Here is a 19690-nt window from a genome sequence, read left to right as displayed (position 1 = left end):
GATCAAATCTTCAAGATCTGAAGCTCGAGATGACTTACCCTTGCAAGACGCACAATCTGTGATGATTGTCTTTGTCCATTTCTTTGCAAAGAACAAAACTGTTCAAAGTCAATGAGAGTTCTTCAATACCTTGAGCTTGCAAGATCTTTAAGGCGTTTACTAACTGCAGCATTATAAAACTGGCGTCTTTCCATACGTCGTCGTGGGTTGCAGATCCTTTCAGTTTCAGGGATTCGCTGTAGGATTGAATCGTGCTGACTTGTAGCCATGGTAAAACTGCCACGGTGGCTGTAATTAAATCACTACTTGAAATACTGGTTTGGGATGTCTTGTGAACCCCCGGGGGTTCCTTACAGAATAGGGAATCAAATTGCTACGTCAATCCCAATAATAGATGTTTTTGATTCACAACAGCAGTAAGTACGGAAAAGTGTTAAGAAAAATGTTATTAACAGTATTGTTATTTTCGGGTTCCAATTTATTTTAAGTTGGAGGAATCATTTTACTCCAGTCTCCCCTATGTAAAAAATGTCATGCAAATTTTGACAGAATTTGAAAAAATATTTCTGCATAAATATAAGGAAGTGCTGATAACTAAAGATATCAGAAGAATTTAAACAAATCTTGGATAAATCAGTCAAAATTGTCAATTTTATTGAAGCCACGATCTTGAAACATAACTTTAAGCAGCTTTGCCAAGCCACTGATAGCAAACCAAACATTACTTTGTTTGAATGGTTTTTCTTCGTTAGCCAAATTTGAATACTTATCAGATATGTTTTATCATTTAAATACGCTCAACATAACACAACAAAGAGATTTATTAAGTAATAGATCAAATGGAAGAACGATCAAAAAGTTGGTTTTATGATTTATGAAGCCACTTTCTACCAAACCGAAACTGTGACTTCAAACCTCAAATACTGAATCTACTGAAGACAAGTTTGAAAAGAATTTGCGACGTATTATCTGTTTTTTTTTTTTTTTTTATCAAAGAACCACGACTTGTTCCTTTAGATTTGCAATTTTACTAAATTTAGGGAATTTAATTATACCCATTGGCTTACCTGCCAACGCCTGTCATTTTTAATGTCCTTGAAAGTACGCAAACTCGCATTTAAAATTTGAACGTGTTATTAAAAATGCCTCGCAAAGTGAGCCATTTATTAAACTCTAAAATTAGTTGTTATTAACTTAACTAACATGCTGCGCTAACTAATATCTCTATATAACCTCAATTTTTATATTATGAAATGTGTTACCCGCGGTCAAAAGTGTACAATATTTTGGGTGTAAATTGCGGCGTTGGTGGTTTTTTGATTAAAAAAAAATAGACAACACGTCGCAAATTCGTGAAGGTGAACACATCAGAAGATTTTAAAGAAAGAGTTAAACGATTATGCGGATATATAGGGAGGCTTTGACAAGTGACAGTTTGGAAAGACATTACAGTGCATGGAACAGTTTCTCAACAGGTTAGTGTTTATTGCACTTAAAACAAATTTTAATCATTTAGAGCCCTACAAAATTTTTACAAAACACTCATAGCTGGAATAAATGGAACAATCTGCATAACCAGATTGGTTAAACACTTTTTTTCAAGTTCTAGTACTAATGTCGTATCTGCAACATCCCCAGGATGTATTACTTTGTGGTCATATTGGTTGCAGCTTCATAGGCGAAGGCGACACCACAGCCATTAATTTTTTTGCTTACCGTACTATCAACCACAGTAAAACATACACCCAGTGTAAATTCTCTTAAAAACCTACCTTGAACATATTTGTCGCTGTCATCGTTATTCACAGTAAGGAATTTGTCCGGTATGAGGTCGCTAAATTCAGTTATCGACGCAATACTGCTGCTCCCCAACGCTAACGTACTCGACGGTACCGCACCGGTATTGATGACCAGAGTGACATGCTGACCGTTCCACGTAGCATGATGGAAAGTTCTGCAACCGACCACGAGAGGCTGAGATGTGGATTTCAGCGAAAAATCAGTCCACCTCAAGCTGGGTAAAGACTTCAGACCTCTCAGAGCTGGTTGAATGTGATTGGTTTGTTGAATCTAAAAACAAAACCACACAGTTGACAAAACAAAAACAACATTGCACTCGTCTCACGTTTTCGAGCACTTGAGCCAACGCTTCATGATTGGCGACGATGACAGCTCCGTAATTATCTTCCAGATTTTTATGTACAATACTTCTCCCTTTCCTGGAGCGCAGTTTGTGGGTGCGACCGTTCTGAATCCAGTCGTGGTCGTCTTCTGTCACCTAAAATACAAAAACAAAACATTGACAATTCGCAATTCGTGTTTGGAGAGTTCCGACGTACCTCTGACTCGCTTCCGTAGAAGCTGTACGGCGAGTAGATCTCCGATTCGGTCTCGCTGCCGCAATACGTGAGAGACAAAGATCTTGGGATGTTGCTGTATTTGAAATACTCCCCGGACACGTCTATGCTACTTTCAGATCTCTTGTTCAACCTGGCAGTCTTAGAAGTAGGACTATGTTTATTGGGACTAGAATCAGATTCCGGTGAACTAGATCTTCCACTGTTGATATAGTCATAGACATTTTCCCCACTGTCAATACTGTCAACATTGATCGGTTCGTAATTGTTCGAGTTCTTCCGTTCTTGTTTCTGCTGCTGCGCCTCGCGCTCCCTCATGCTGGCCGTCCTCTGCGGCTTGTTCGGTACGATCGCAGACCTCACTTCGCCTATATTCGCGTACACGGTTTCCGTCTTCTTCCCGGTGCAACTGTTGCTGTTGTACTGCTTCTGCTTGTTCAAGATCTCGACGGATTTTGGAGGATGCGGCAGAGTCGGTTTGAACCCGTCGTCCACGTTTCTTGGCGGCGGAGGCGGTTTCTGCGCCTTCACACTGTAATTTTCATAGTCGGTCGCGTTCGGAACACTATACTCGGAAAATCGAGAGATGTTGATGTTCTGGTAGTCGCCTTGGTCGCGATTTGTCTTCGCCACAACCTCCACTCTCGCGCCGTTAAGCTCCGAGGGGTGCACAATCACCAGGCGCGGTTTCGGCAACGGAGGACCATCATCATCGAACTTGACACAGTCTTGGACCAGTTTGTGGCTCTCTTTGCTCGACCCCATCCTGAGGAACTTCTTCAACGAGAATCGTCCTTTGGTCTTCTCTTTCCTCTTCTCCTCGCAGGTAGCCAGACTGTCCGTCGACACCGAAAGAAGCTTCCTAGGCGCGGGTTCAGGAACGCTTGGTACTTCCAGCGCGTCACGAATTTTTGGACTGCACGACGACGCCCTCTCGCGCTTTTCTTTCTCCCGGACGACCGGACAGTCATTCTTGACGGAGTTGAGAGAGTTGCGAGTGTAAACTTGATCTTCTGGTGGCTTCGGCGCTCGTCGTTTGTTCGCCGCGCGCGACCCGACGTCCGAACCGTTCGAATCCTGTTTCGAAAGCAACGTCTTCTGTTCTTCTATTATTCTGGGATCTCCACCGAAAGTCGTCAGGATCTGGTTCTTGATGTCGGGGTGCTGGTTCGGCACCAGCGACTTTCGAATCAATACGGTTGCCGGTTTCGAGGGGATTTTGGGCTTCTCGTATATTGGGGAGTTGTTGTGCAGGAAGGAGTTTTGGGTTTCTAGAGGGGGGGGAGGCGTCAAGGGTAGAGCTGGGGGTTCGGTTATCGTGTCGGGGTCGGCACGGCCGTCGGGCTCGCCGGCTTGTTCCCTGCTTTGCGAAAACACGGACGATTTTGGAATTATGGGGGGCAAACCCAGAACCTTTTCGGGTTCTGGGACAGTCTTGGTTGTGTCATGGTTGTTTTTTGGGCAAGGTGCGGAAGGTTTGACTTCACCCTCGACGAACGAATTTCTCACTGGTTCTTCCCGATGACTCTCCTTGTCATTTGAAGCCTCTGCCTTTTCCTGTTTTATCTCAGCCTTGATTTTACTACCATTTAAACCATTTTTCTTCACGTTCTTGGAGTTGAGCAACTCGATCTTTGCCGTAGATGTTTGGTAAATGACAGGCTTCTCTTGATCTCTCTTCAACGCTGGCGTCCTAGAAAGCCCTACTTTTCTCTCGGGAAGATTTCCTTTTGATTTACTCTCAACTACTTCTTCGTTCTTCTTCTTCTGACCGATGTTCTCCTTATTCGAATCATTTTTGCCACCTGCCAAAACAATCTCCTTCTGGATTTTCTTCCGTGACATGATCTGTATCGGATTTTTACTATTTTCCAACGTTTCAGTAATTTCGTCCAGCAGCGATTTCTCCTCCTGCTTCGGCTTGCTCTCCTCTTCGTTCTTAGTATACGACGTCAACACCACATTCGTTTGTTTCGTTTCAGGGACACTCTCCTTATTGCTGCTTTTCGAAATAGGAATATGCGAAATACTCTTGATGAACCTTTTGGGACTTGGAGGAGCATCTTCTCCGAAAGGAGTGACCGACACCATCAGCGTTTGTTTTCTCCCGGACGCATCCACCAACGGTTTCCCCAACAAGAGTTGCGTGGTAGTCTTCTTCACAGTCTCCTCCTTCAAATTGGTCGTGTTGAAATCTGTGTTTTCTTTCGTTATCCTCTTCAGCTCTTTCTCTGTTTCTTCTTCTTCCGATTCTGCAACGAAATCGTCTTCGCTCGATTCGCTGTCATCATCTCCGGGATCATCTTCCCCCGACTCCCAATCTTCCCCTCCGAAGCCAATAATCTCGCTCAATTCCTTGGTGAAACGCACCGACCTCTTCGGCTTGAATTTCTTCGCATTCTTTATGATCCCTTCGATGTTCTCGTTCGAAATGATGGTGATGGGTCTGGGTTTCGGGCGCTCCGCGTGTTCGTCTTTCGATTTGAAACAATTCGAACACAACTCTTTTTTCCAAGCGTTCTGGACGAAGTTCTGGCAAATGGCAGAAGACATGGCTGGTGCGTGACTCCTGCAAAAACGGGTCACCGTTAACAAATATCGATTTAATCGAATTAAGTGTTGACGTCTTCCACTTTTACCTCTCGGGTGTTTTATTTTTATCGAAGATTCTTGTACCGGTTTGCTAACCTAAATGTTTTACCGAACGGTCCGGAGCTGGCCAATAAGATGAAGACATAAAAGTGGAAGAGTATCAGGCAGACGCAAAAAGTCAAACGTGTGACCTGGGACCGCGGGCTGTTGTAATGTGTTACGGCGCGAGTACGAGGATGTTTGAGAAGAGCAATCCTAAGAACGACCGTCCACCTGTCACGACGAAAGCATCGAAAGCATCTGTACTTTATATTGCCACAAATTAGAATGAATGAAGTGGAATGTGTTTCGACAGCAGATGGTCACGGCTTTAAAAATTTCACTAACAACAGTTCCATTGTGGAGATCTGAATGAAAAATATTTTGTCACGACATTACTGTTAATAAAAAATAACATAATTACATAAACATTTTTTTTTACTGTTAATTATATTTCACAACATCTTATCTAACTTATCGACGATAAAAAATTGCACATCACTTCTTCTGTTACATTTTAACTGATAACTCACTTTACACAAACTACGGTGCCAGTTGAACCCATTTTTGTTTTATAATTGCAACAGCTTCTAAACATTTTAAATGCAAATATGGGCTTTGTTCGTTTAAAAAGTAGGGAGAACTTATAATCAGTGCAAAGCTGTTCTGACAGCTGGCGATGAATCAGTGAATGCGTAATTTTTTACTCCTTGTCGTTGCTTACTTGTTGATCTTTATATTTACATGTATTGGATAAGAAAAGTTGAAATATAAATAGCTTTCCAAGAAGTGCAATGATTTTTAAATGTACAAGAGTTTCGCCGAACATCAAAGGTTTCTTTGACTATTTCGTACATAATCTAATAGAAGGTTAATTCTTAATGGAGGGTTAATAATTTCTTATCTACAAGTATCTACTTAAAGCTCTAGGATTCCGTCACTTTGACTTTTAATTTGTGGTCATTCAGTTGATGCGCTTTTCATGTTTTTACTGTCGCGAGCAATACATTTTGGTCGTCAATGTCATTTCAAAATTTGATTAGATTGTCGCAAATTAAAAAAAAATCCCTGCCTAATTATGCCCATGTCAACAAATTGTCAAAAAATGAGATAAAATTACAATGTCATAGGTACAACATGATTATTATATTTGCGACCGTTTTACAATGGAGCATTTTCCATTGCGTCAAAGAATGACCTTGACGACCAAAATTTATTGCTCGCGACTGTACATACTATGACTTTTAAATTAGATTGGCAACACTGTTGACAACTTGATTTGAATTGTCAAAGTAACGCTTCAAAATTCAATATAGAAACGGCGAGTTAACAGTTGTATGCAAGCCGGGGAGAACACTTTGAACATTTTCTAAGTACGATTGTCAATAAACTGTACTTATTACATATTTTCTATTGCTTCATTTCTTTAAAGTTAAAACGATTGAACATGAGAACCGTAAATGTCAAGATGTTTACATAACCTCCAATTCACACAGTGACTCAATTGGCAGGATCCGTAATCGTAGAAAAAAAAAACACCTACTTTAATTATAAATTGACAGCTTGCCACTGAAAGAAAATTATAGTTTTATATGTCAAGTTTAATTTCTTTTTATCGTAAATTTTCGCTTTCATAACCTACCATTTTGTTGCTGTTAATGTTGCATTAGATATTTCTCAAAATAATAGTTCTTTTTTTTTAACAATTGTCAAAGTGTTGCCATCTTGGTATGAGCCACTAGTTAATTGACGTGTATCAGGTTGGCAACGTAAACTGTCAATTGTATGTCAGCCATTTTGATGTAAAGGCGCTTGCGCTACTTTTGCTTTTAAATTTCAAATAAAAAGTAAAATGAGTCTCCGAAAGCAAGGATCTGGACAGCCCTAACGAGAAAAATTGGCTACGATTAGATTATGTGAGAAAAACCGACCATGCTAGTGAAACAAATTTGCAGTAACGCTGGACATGTATTCGATGTATTTTTTCAAGATCTTTTACCAAACCCCACACATTTGTCCAAAAAATCCTTTTTTAGGTTCACTCGGCAGTTGTTTTTAAAATTCTTCATGAATTAGACAATTTTGGTTGTGTAAAAACTCCTGGAAAGAAAGGAAAGAAAAAGAAAATTTTGAATCAGATTCTGCTTATATTACCCATTAAATAAATCCCCATTTTCCTGTTTAGCAGTATACGTTTAGTTGCATTTTGCAGTGTCATTACCGTCTTTATTTCTTGTCTTTTGAAACTTTTCTGGCATTTGAAAATTACTGACATAACCTCAAACCTATCGACAGAGATTTTACAATACAGATGTTCCGAAACGAAGGGTTTTAAGGTGGTACAGTCTGGACTTTGAGGGCATTTCGATATTGACAATTGTTTAAAAAAAGGACTCTATAATAAGTGCGACAACAACTAATAGTAGGTAACAATAAACTCAACAATAAGTACTTCATAGGTCACAGCACTCCTAAAATTTTTATTTTATTTATTACTTTCTACACCCACACCGCTTTCGCTTCTCTTTAATTTTTGCATTCTTACTAACGTCATAATCTTTACCTTTTTAATTAATTCTGTTGTTACCAACGTCACAGATGAAAGCACGCATTTAAACAAATTTGTTCCAACCACTAGTTAGTGTCTGTCAGTTCATGACATGGGTGAAGATTTCGGCGAAGCATCTCCCAGACTCCCCGGCGAGGGTCGGCCAATATTCGGCACCGCCACAGCACCCTCAACAGCAGAAGTCATCAAAGAAAAGAAACTAACATTCGAACAAGCTTCTAGATGTCTCAACACGTTGGGCAAGGACGAGAGCGGAAGCCGCTACGCATACATAATGATAACCGCCACCGATTTGAAACTAACAGATGTGTCCGTCATCCTAAATTTCAAACACGTCCTTTTCCTCGATTTAAGCGGGAACTACTTGACAACGGACGCTCTGCAAGCCCTCACCGGAATGCCCTTTTTGATCTTCTTGAAAGCCGAACGAAACCGAGTGGAGTCGGCGTCTTTGAAACCGATGTATTACCTGCAAGTGCTCGATCTGAATCAAAACCAGATCAAAGATGTTGGAAACATAGATCAGCCGATGCTCGAAAGCTTGGAGATGAACTACAACGACATCTACACCACACAGTTCGACACCGCGAACTTGAACAACCTCAAACAGTTGGAGTTGAGGAGCAACTTGTTGTTCGAGGTGAGCGGAGTGTACCCGCCAAACATCGAGAAACTGTACATGGCGGCCAACAAAATCACCACGATCAACTCCCCGGAGTTTGCGAAATTGGCCAAGTTGCAAATACTCCACCTCCGCGAGAACAACTTGCAGAATCTGGACGGATTCTCGGAGAGTTTGGCCAGTCTGAAGTACATCAACTTGCGCAACAACAAGATCACCAAGTTCAAAGAGTTCAGGAAGTTGCAGTGTTTGCCCAAACTGGAAACTTTGGTCGTCACCGGGAATCTACTCCCAGGTACGGAAGTACAACAGGCGGGGGAAGGAGCGGGTTTTCCAGGTGAAGGGGGGAAGATTCGAGACCCGGTTGTTCTGCCCCTGCTAGTCCTGCTGCCCAATTTGAAACGCATCAACAAAACTGTCGTCACCGTGGAGGACAGAATCGAGGCCGAAGACATGGAAAATGACATTCTAGAAGCGCTGCTGATCGACGACGAGAGTGGAGTTCAAGAAACTGACCGCGACACGGACACCACCAATCGCACTTCAGAATACAAACCAGAATCAGAACTAGAATTGTGAAACAATCAATTTGACTTTCGTATTTTCATCGTTTGTGTTCTTGTCAGTTTTGTGAAAATGAAGCCGTGTTTGCGAAATCGGAGTTACGCGAGAGCGAATTTTCTCTTCTTCCTCTTGACGCAAAAAATGCCAACAAAAACGGAATTCACCTTTCGGTACGGTACATCTGACGTGAAATTGTGGTGCATCCGCGTGAGAGTGAAAGGAGAGTATTGATGAAATCGGATTGTGCATTTGGCGTGAAACACCTACGTGTTCGTGACGTTACCTTTACGATTCGATGTTTCTTTCGCTGTTGACGACTTGCTAAATGGCCATGTTTTTGTGAGAAATTCAGCGTGAAATCAACGTTCTTTATTGACAAATCAACAAAAATTAGCAGTGTTGCATCACTCGTTAGTGGCAGTTTTTTAACGGGTGAAAAAATTTTACTTGCACTCTGTAATTATGCAATTAGGTAATGAATGTTTGATTTACATTTAACAGATATTTACACTTTTTAGTAGCACAATCAGTAATTTGGGTTTATGTGAGAAACGACGTTTTGAGAGCATTCATTATTTTAGGACATTCATAATATACGTTGTTACTAATATTTCACTTTTATTTTGGATCTACAGAGTGTCTTAAAATTATCGTATTTCGAGTTCGGGGCTTAGTAGGGGACATCCTGTTGACCAAGTAAAAATGTAAAAAAAAAAAATTGCTGACAGTTTGTTCAATGTATTTGTTCAAAAGTACCTGACTAATATTCTAGCTATGTTGTACAGTCGATGGACAAATAAAACTGGGACAAAAATGCCAATCACATAAGTCAAAATTTTCAAATTTGCATCGTTTAATTACGGCTTTATCACAAATAGGTTAACTTTGGCATGACATATTATATAGACCCTGACAAATTTATTGACAACTGAATAGTCTGATTTACACAGACTAAATTTTATGTGTCCCAGTTTTATTTGTCCATCGACCGTACTTCCCTTTTGAACAAAAATTGGAAAAATAACTTTTATTTTTTCGAGATAAAGCTGTTTTTGCAAGAAATGTCTTCATTTATATTTTAATATTTTACATAATCATCCTCACCATATGTATTTCAAAATGAATGTCAACCATTTATATATTTTATTTGAAGAAAACATGATGAAAAGTTTGAACCTTCAGACCCATATATCTTTGTAAGGACCCCCCCTATATTTTGTATTTTATTTTTTCGAGATTCCTGAGATTTTTCCCTACAAGACCCCCGACTTGGAATACGTTAATTTTGCGACACCCTGTATAAGAACTATGGAAGTCATGGAATGTTTATACTTACACTGATCCATTGGTACAGGCTTAACACACAGGCGAATTATCTGAAACAAAAAATAAAAAGATTATTCCATTTTGAATACAATCAGTTGAAATTACAAAATTTTATTTTATACAGGGTGTATCCGAATTCGACCGACAAACTTGCAGGTCAGATTCTATGATCAAAAATAAGCATAAAACTCTTAATACATGTGGGGTCAAAAATGATTAGCTTGCGAGATAATCGACTAAAAAGTTCTACCAGCAACAAAAGGAATCGGGTGGAATTTTTTTATGAAACGTACAAAAATAAGAAGGAGTTATGTACAATTTACAAAAATTGTCAAAAATGCACAGATAACCCCATAAAATCCAAGGAATTCAGATCGTAATTGTTTTTACGTTCTTGTTGATTATCTCGCAAACTAAGCGTTTTTGACCCCATATGTATTAAGAGTTTTATGCTTATTTTTGATCGTAGAGTCTACCCTGAAAGTTTGTCGGTCGAATTTGGATACACCCTGTATACAGAATAGCAGACATGGTACACATTTAACTCTTAGAAGACCAACGTGAAACAGTTTAGTTCCCTCTCTTACTATTTTATTTGCTTATGCAACTGCACTCACGTGATAAATGCACGGATTCGCCTTTTTAACAATTATTAAAATGTTTTGCATTAATCTAAATACCACACACTTAATCATGTTAGTAAAAAGTCTCAGTGCATCGTTGCATTTAACTTCAACGTTTTGCTCACGAAGATTTTCATGAATAAATTGTTGCAGGTGTCACACTTGACTCTAGATTTCTTATCTTCGTTTCGCGACAATTCCTAGCATCTCTCACGTTCTTTTTTCCAAGTTTTTCTTTTTACTAGGTATTAGTGCTAGACTTTTCAGCTGAGCTTTTTTCTGGCATTTCTTCCATAGCAGCTTACTTCTCACGTACTAGATCCGCAAAAGCAAAATCTACAATATTCACCTTCGGCACTTGTTTTTGCAAAATTTTTGGTAAGCCGAGGAAGTGTTTTCTCATTCTACGATCTTATAGAATTAAGATTGCTCATTCTTTGGGGAAATTTAATTTTCAAAATAAAAGAGCGAATGTGGCACTTCAGAGTCTCAATAGAAACTTAACTAACTATAGTAGTAATTCATTAATTACTGAAAAAAATAGAGATTTAAAAAAATCGGGACATCACAATAGAGCCCTGTTAACCTTGTAAGTGTTAAATGTGTAATTTACAAAAAAAAAACAATTCTGTGAAAGTGAAAGAAAAGTTTTAAATTGTCTTTAGTATAATTGAATTTAAAATTATTTATACAGTATATTTATAATAGTAAGAGCGTGGTATAGTTTTATTTATGGACCACTGTGTAAAATGGTTAGTGTATGGATTTTTGGTCTGTTTGTACAAAAAATCAAATGCTTCTGGTGACAGAACGTGCTGCAGTAATGAAGTCATTTCCGGTGACAGTTTAGGGTTAAAAATCATTAGTACTATACGAAACGACAAAGTTCCACTAAAAATATGTCGCAAGAATGGCAAACTAGCAACGGAGACTTCAGACTAATTGTCTGTTAAAAATAAATGTGGCTGTCTCGGGTTAAATGAATCACTAATACATATGGCTCGAGAAAGTAGCAGTATTTTCATCCATAACAGTTAAAAATAAAACAAGAAAAAGTTCGAGTAAAGTTTCAAAAATCACTTTCCCAATCAAAATTTGCTTGTTCGATTGGAAAATTTTCCTTTAAGATTTAATTACTATCACTTGGTAAAAAGATATTCAGGCAACGAGCATGGGCATTGACATATTTCCCACGAGTGGGAATGTCTAGGTAGGGAGCGATAAGCGACTACGGAAATCGCTATATACATTATAATAAAATCGTAATATATTACGGTACAAGTACGTAAAAACTAGTCTTTAGTCACACGCTCGTGATTTAAAACCTGCGAGTGACTAGAAGGTGTTTTACGTATGCGTATTGTACAATATTTTTCCAGAAACTGTCAATAAAGTCAAACTTTTATGGCTTGAAAGTTGATTATTACTGAATTAGGCAAAGAAAATCTTCGCCTGACTCCCATTACAGGACATACATCAAACAATAAAACTACTCTCAGCAAAAAATTACAATTTATTTGGAAATTAATACACATTAGCTTAGCTAATAAGCTATTAATGAGAAATATTAATAATAGTACATACCGGGTGCCCCAACGGTTTGGCAAAGTAGATTTACTAAGTTAATATAAGTTCTTTGAAAAATGTTATTATTTCATGTTATACATACAAGTTATGAGCACGGTTTAAAAATATTTTAGATTATACAGGGTGTTTGGTGTATCGGTGGCAACACAAACTTATATTTTTTTAAATGGAACACCCAGTATTTTTTTGCGTTTTTGGAAAGCTCTCGTCAAAACAAAGAGGAAGATACCACATTTGGTATGGGTCTAACTTCTACTGTTAGTAAACTATTCGCTCTTTTGTGTCCGGACAAACCAAACTTTGAAAATTTGTAAAAAATATAACAGATGATAATTATTTAGATTAGGTTTTTTTACAACATTGTAAATATTGTCAATTTTATTGCCTTGTTAAAAAACATTAAGATTTTTACTTAATTACGTAGAGGGCGCTTGAAACGCACACTCTTTATTTAGTCAATTTTTTTAAATGGAACACCTTTATTTAGATATACCGTTGGATAGCTCTTTTAATGAGCGTTCAAAAGATATAAGGTGTTTGGCATCTAAAATAAATAGTTTATCCACAAATTTGGATAACTTATTTATTGTGTTTTTTTTTTTTTTGGAAAGTGTACAACCGCCACTGTTCTTTTTATTTCTTTTTTTTAAGTTAATTAAAGGTTAAATTATTCTCTTTTGAATTATTTTGTAAATCTATAGTAATATTAAACTCGATGAAATGTATTTTTTTGGTTCAGTTAAATTAAAGAAAAATCTGAAATATTTGATATTTTAAATGAAATTTGTGGATAAACTATTTATTTTAGATGCCAAACACCTTATATCTTTTGAACGCTCATTGAAAGATCTATCCAACGGTATATCTAAATAAAGGGTGTTCCATTTAAAAAAATTGACTAAATAAAGAGTGTGCGTTTCAAGCGCCCTCTACGTAATTAAGTAAAAATCTTAATGTTTTTCAACAAGGCAATAAAATTGACGATATTTACTATGTTCTAAGAAAACCTAATCTAAATAATTATCATCTGTTATATGTATTTTTTACAAATTTTCAAAGTTTGGTTTGTCCGGACACAAAAGAGCGAATAGTTTACTAACAGTAGAAGTTAGACCCATCAAATGTGGTATCTTCCTCTTTGTTTTGACGAGAGCTTTCCAAAAACGTAAAAAAATACTGGGTGTTCTATTTAAAAAAATATAAGTTTGTGTTGCCACCGATACACCAAACACCCTGTATAATCTAAAATATTTTTAAACTGTGCTCATAACTTGTATGTATAACATGAAATAATAACATTTTTCAAAGAACTTATATTAACTTAGTAAATCTACTTTGCCAAACCGTTGGGACACCCGGTATAGTATTCTGAACATAAGAAATATTAATATGAATTAGATTTCAAAATGGTTGTCGATGCAGTTGGCGCTGAAAATTCAAATTTAAGTTGGCAGTGCAGCCATTTATAGTAATTTTAGAATTCTTTGGTTTACATATTTCAATTGTCAGAAAAATGTCAAGGTGGTCAAATAGTGTCATCATCATCGTTTACTATTTCCAGTCTTTTCTCAAATCTTTTAAGTTTTAGAATAATAAAAATGTCGTATTAGAGAACGTGAGGCAGTTTATCGAAGGTATAATAACCTATTTTTTTTATCAAATAAATTTTTCAATTTTACGAAAACTTTTTGCTTTGACAATTTTACGAGTTGAATTTGGGCTTCTTTATTCTGGTTAGGCCCGAGAGCTTTAATTCGAGGGTTTTAACCTTTTCATAAAAATGCCCAAATATCAACGAGTAAAATTGTCTAAAGCAAAAATGATTAAGTGAAAATTGGGAAATTTATCAGATATAAAAAATTAGGTCGTGTTATTTTTGGCAAGATTAATTCCAGAATACAAACTTTAACGTTAGGTAATTATTTAATACAGTTATTAAAACACAATTATTAAAAACAATGTGAGAATCTGACAGGCGTAGCATGCAATTTTAATCACTTTTGACAGATGACACAGTTGTAGGACGTGTTTATCGCGATAAACATTTCTGATTGGAATTAAAGCAAGCTCTGATTGGTTGAGTACGCACGTTTGATGTACATGGGAATTAATCGTTGTTATCACCAACTTCAGATTCAGATTTTTATTGATATGTTCAGGTTGTTCTCAACGAATGAAATGATAGTTTTTCATCAGCCAAACTAACATTTATTCACTTTTATACATTGCTTGTCATTTCTTTTAAATCATAACGTCAAACTATCAAAACTGATGTTTAGTTATTTTTTTGTAACTAAATCTAAACGCTGGTGTGCATTCTCAATACTCATAGTAGGCTGCGTCGAAAACCATTTTGAATTGTAATACGTATATTAGAAATATTAGTTTTCCAGGAACTTTTAATTTATACAGGGTGTTTTTGAAATGTGTGCACAAATTTTAACCACGAGCTACTGGCTTCATGTAGGACTTTTTAGATATTTTTTCCGAATTCTACATGAAGCCAATAGCTCGTGGTTAAAATTTGTGCACACATTTCAAAAACACCCTGTATATTAATTTTGCGATGGATACACAAATCTGACGTTCCAAACACCTTTGATTATTATTTTTTTCAATGATTGTCACGAATTGCGAAATCATAAATAAATTTAATTAATTGATGCGGTTTCAAAATACCGCGCCATGTAACTTATTCTACAACAAAAGATAACTTTCGTCACTTGATGTGTAAACAACCATTATCTACTATAGAATCTAAAAAACAACCTAGCAACCAGTCTTCTACAAGCATTGATTAAATAATTATTAGTTTCGCGTTGAGTGCAAGTGCGTAGTGGTAATCAGTGCAGCCACCAGAACAGGTGATATTTTAATTTTACAAAGGTATAGTGCGGTTAAAGTGTAAGTAGAAAATTCGCTGAAAACATGAAGAAAATTTCAAAATCCATTATGCAACATTAACCGAAGAAAATATTTTTGAAAATTCAAAGTATAAAATGTGATTTAATACCTCACGTTGTTAGAAAACGCAATCTTCAGCACCAATTTTCGCTTCATGTTGGAATTGCTCTTTTAGTTATTAGAAAATTTGCCTCTAGAAATTCGGACGAACATGTGTTACCAGCATGACGGTGCACCACGTCACAATGCACTCATTATACAAAACGGACTAAATAGACAGGACGAAATGGTCATATAGCGTGGCCGGCAAAATCGCCAGACCTAACACAGTGTGACTTCTTTTTGTGGGGTGCATAAAGGAATCCGCACTCAGTGGATACAATTGATGTTTTACGGGAACACGTGGAAAATGTTGTTTTTTTTTTCTACAACAATTCGGAACAACAGAATATTTCTGGAAAGAGTGGAAGAATAATTTCGTCGCCGGTTGCATCGCCAATAACAGCATTTTGAATTAATTCGTGTGGTTGTTTCGTTCGATGCAAAAGATGAAGCAGACGGTTTTGAAGGAAGACTTTCTGACACTTTTAAAAGTGGCTTTTCGCCATCTTTACAATAGAACAAGAGGGTGGAGACCACCGATAAGTTGCTGTGTTAGAACTTGTGAACAGATGTAGCAAGTGCTACTCATTTTTTTAATTTTAGATTGTTTTAGGAAATGACAGCTCTGAAACTTATTTCAAAGTGAGACGACTTTTCTATAAAAAAAAAAAAATAATAAAAAACATTAGCTATCGTAAAATTAGGTACTCTTAAATGTTTTTATTTTTACAAAAACTGGCTACTTTTAAGGTGTTTTTGAAATTTTTTTGACTTCGCCATACTAAAACAAGGCAAAAAGTGAGGTTAGGTGATCTGATCTGTAATCCGTGGTGCGTTCATAATGGACTCTTCAACGCCAACTTTGAGGATAAATTTTAATGAACACCCGATACAAGACATGAACTTTACAAAATGATCGATAATTGTTAAAAGTTTTTAGCTGTCTGATCGTTTGGTCAATGATAATGAATCAAGTAGCTTTTCGATATGTTGAAAGAGTTAATCACGCATGACGATAATTTTGCGCATCAGTGAACGTAAATCATCAATTATATTTAATTCATCAGTAACATTTACTTTCTACAAAGTAGGTAATTAAGATTCCAACGATACGAAATAAAAGGTGCTGTAGTGTTACTCGTACATGTGAAAACGATCAAGTAGTGAAATTCTTGCACGACATCTTTCGCATAAACTGCACGAAACGTTACTTTTAAAATTTCCCCCGTCAATTCTTTTCCCCTAATTGACACTTCAATAACAACTTTATGTGATAGAAAATTATTATCAACAAAGACAATTGAAAGACTAACAAAATGATTCCACTTTTTCCTCGAACAAAGACTTGATTATGCGCATATAGTAGGTACGCGAAAGATTTAATTATAATTCTCCGAAGCCAATTATGCTTCTGGCTGCGTAATTACTATTATTAAAATTTTCATTCATTGTTCATTGCTTCACGGTTCAGTTCGATTTGGTTATACGACAATCGGAGGCATAATTTTCGGCCGTAAAATTTTTTCACTTGCTCTGCTCTCATGTATCCCCATAATTCAAGCAATTTAAGTGCCAAATGGTGAACCGAAACGAGGGTAAACTCGGCTATAAATTAAACCCGAAATAAAATGAAAGGGGGTATTTTTCGATTACGGTTAATGAGGGCTGCTGGCTCGGTAGTAGTCGTAAATCAAAATGTTTAAATACCGTATATAACTTTTTCAAAATGCGATATGGCGTTGTGGGTGCTGCTTCAAATAGCGTGATCAACAATGACTGAGTCTGTTGGCAATGAAACAATTGAAAAATATTGGTGGTTTTTTGTCTCGTAATTGGCACTGACCGGATGTTTCAACTTTATACGACATTAAAAAAAACTTGGTTATGTTGGTTATGTTGATTTGGTGGCGGAAACAAAAGATTGAGAAATGTCACAAATTTGTATTGTCAGTGTCAGATTTCTCAAAGACGTTCGTGATTTCGACAGAAATGCAGCAAATTGGCAATAAGAAAGTTATTCATCATCGAACTAGAGAAATAATTTGTAATACGTTTGATTATATGAGAATAACTTTTCCTTTTGAAGCACTGACAAAAATTGGTTTCGTTAGAATTTGTTTTTTCAATCTATTTAGCGAAAATTTAAATTTACCTAGACATTCCTTTTTACGGCGTTTATGAGAAATTTGACACTGACAATACATTTTTGTGACATTTCTCAGTCTTTTGTTTCCGCCACCAATTATGAAAATACCTCTATTACAAAAACGAATCTTTGATAGTAAATTTCAAATTTGTCTGTCAACACTGTCAAAGTTGACAATCGGAAATACATTTACATTACAGTGATACCAAAATCATTCAAATTTTCATTGTTACCAACAGATTCAGTCATTCTTGACTAAAGTGAGTGTTTAAGCAGTGGCGGCTCGTGACTCGTTGACGAGGGAGGGCTCTGTCACATGTACAGTTACGGCCACGGAATTTCGTTACTTTACTGTCAATTCGAAAAAACTTGTGTAGCCTAAACTTTATTGTCACTATGACTGACATTCAAAGTTTTTGTGACAGATAGTCTGTCGCGCACGATAAAAATCAAAATGCTACATGACATCCATGACATGACATGGATGTCAAAAATTCAAATGTGGGGTGTGTATATAAAACCTGTCTTACAGCTAATGTCAGTTGAATAACAAAGACTGACGAAATTCCGTGGCTGTGACTGTACATATTCAGGCTGTTTCCTAAAAAACGCCACAAACCGTAGCTTCCGTTATTTATTGTTCGATTTTAATAATTAAAAAAAACAATACAATGGTTATAAAAACACTACAAAACGTCTTAATTTTTTATTTTTTTCAACATTAATTGTTATGTCGATTAAGTGTCACTTTGTTTTTTTTTAATAGAAACATATTTATTTATTTTTATTCTGGTAGAGAATTTTTTTCTGATTTCAATGATGTCCAACACGTTGATTTTTGTCCAATTATAATTCAAGAAAATAAACAACATTTTTATTACGTTACAATGTTTATTAATGAAATCAAGCGCGCCGTGGATGTTTTAAATCACACACATACCTTCTTCAGTCCACTTATTGTCTCCACTAAACAGGAGGCACACAAAACAGAAAAAGGTATTTGTTTCCTCAAAACCACATATCCACGGCGTTTTTTATAAACACTCTTATTAAACCGGAGGATAAATGCAGCTTTGTTTTTGTATTGCTTCTGTTCATAAACAATATTTAAATTCGGCACTGGTCGACCGCTATTTTTGAGATAAATTCGACCAAACTTCAGTTTTTTTTAAATCACACTTTCATTTTGTCAACGTTAAAAGAGTGTAAATACTGCCAACACGCGTCAAAATCTCGTTTGCAACGAGCATATGAACGTTGGGCGCCGACTTTGCTTGCCACAAACGGCCTCGTGAAACGTGACGTTGTCATGGCAACGCAACTCGACGCTGCATTCCATTGATACAGGATACGCGATCGAGAGCTCCAGAGCTGGCCGCCCTCCCCAAAGAGGAGAAATGTATAATATGAAACTTACCGCGGACCGTCCGCGGACAGAGTTAGGTTACTATTTACCACCTTTGCATACGATACATTGATATTATTGACATAAAATAAATAAATCAATCAATCTTTAATAAAAAATTTAACACACTTAAAAGAATATATTTTCCTTATTTCCTTTATAAATTTCTGGGAGGGCGCCGCCCCAGAGCCCCCCCTCACGAGCCGCCACTGTGTTTAAGTTCAGTGCCAAAGGGCTCGTAGAGCCCGAGGGCCAATAATCACGTAAGGGATAAAATATCACTTTAGTCCTGATCCTGAGGCCCATATGCTGTTTTTTGCACTTCCCAGTATTATAAAAACAATAATCTTTTTGATGAGTTTGTTATATGAACATGGTGCTATTTGGATTACGCGGTAGGTAGTGTCATAGCAACGCAACGGTATCAACAAAATGTTTCAATCTAGTGTCATTTTAAGTGTTGAAACGAATCCTAACTTCACAAAGTTTTATCGATAAGAAAATGAATGAATCTACAAGTTTTGATATAGGTAAGGCCGCTGACACGATTACGGAAGAATTAATACCCAAAAAAATCCAGAAAAAGTTACGAGCAGCAACATGAAGGTGGGATGTACAAAAAAGGGAATATTTTGATAGAAAAACAGGTATATGAATTTTTCATGTTTGTTTCCTGAGATATATCATCGGGAAAGTGGTATATAACTAAATAAAGTCTATTCAAAAAACATCTGGACTGACAAAATGAAAATTGGAGTTGTTAGGTTGGTTAAATCACTAGTTATTTTCATGCCCGATCGGTATCTATGATTTTTTGATTTTTCAAACTAATCATTTGTTTAAATTGACATTGT

The 19690-nt window shown here is 36.7% G+C and overlaps 2 protein-coding genes across 4 annotated transcripts in view; one reads left to right on the top strand and one right to left on the bottom strand.

Moving 5' to 3' along the window:
- LOC138137367 (proteoglycan 4) overlaps window positions 1-19690 on the bottom strand; it is a 55406-nt gene that overhangs the window by 783 nt on the left and 34933 nt on the right. For all 3 annotated transcript variants that reach the window (XM_069056723.1, XM_069056725.1, XM_069056724.1), the window contains 5 exons: window positions 10080-10119; window positions 2340-4926; window positions 2126-2278; window positions 1773-2070; window positions 39-288 (listed from right to left, as the gene is read on the bottom strand). In XM_069056723.1, the coding sequence (XP_068912824.1) occupies window positions 39-288; window positions 1773-2070; window positions 2126-2278; window positions 2340-4910 (3272 nt within the window). In that variant the 5' untranslated portion in view covers window positions 4911-4926; window positions 10080-10119. The remainder of the gene's footprint in view (window positions 1-38; window positions 289-1772; window positions 2071-2125; window positions 2279-2339; window positions 4927-10079; window positions 10120-19690) is intronic.
- On the top strand, window positions 7495-8786 carry LOC138137370 (leucine-rich repeat-containing protein 23-like). Its single transcript, XM_069056729.1, has one exon. The coding sequence runs from the start codon at window positions 7649-7651 to the stop codon at window positions 8756-8758; it is 1110 nt and encodes a 369-aa protein (XP_068912830.1). The 5' UTR covers window positions 7495-7648; the 3' UTR covers window positions 8759-8786.

The sequence above is a fragment of the Tenebrio molitor genome, chromosome 8, assembly GCF_963966145.1.
Source record: "Tenebrio molitor chromosome 8, icTenMoli1.1, whole genome shotgun sequence".
Lineage (NCBI taxonomy): Eukaryota > Metazoa > Arthropoda > Insecta > Coleoptera > Tenebrionidae > Tenebrio > Tenebrio molitor.
Note: the sequence above shows the minus strand (reverse complement) of the source record. Positions and strands in the feature narration are given on the sequence as shown.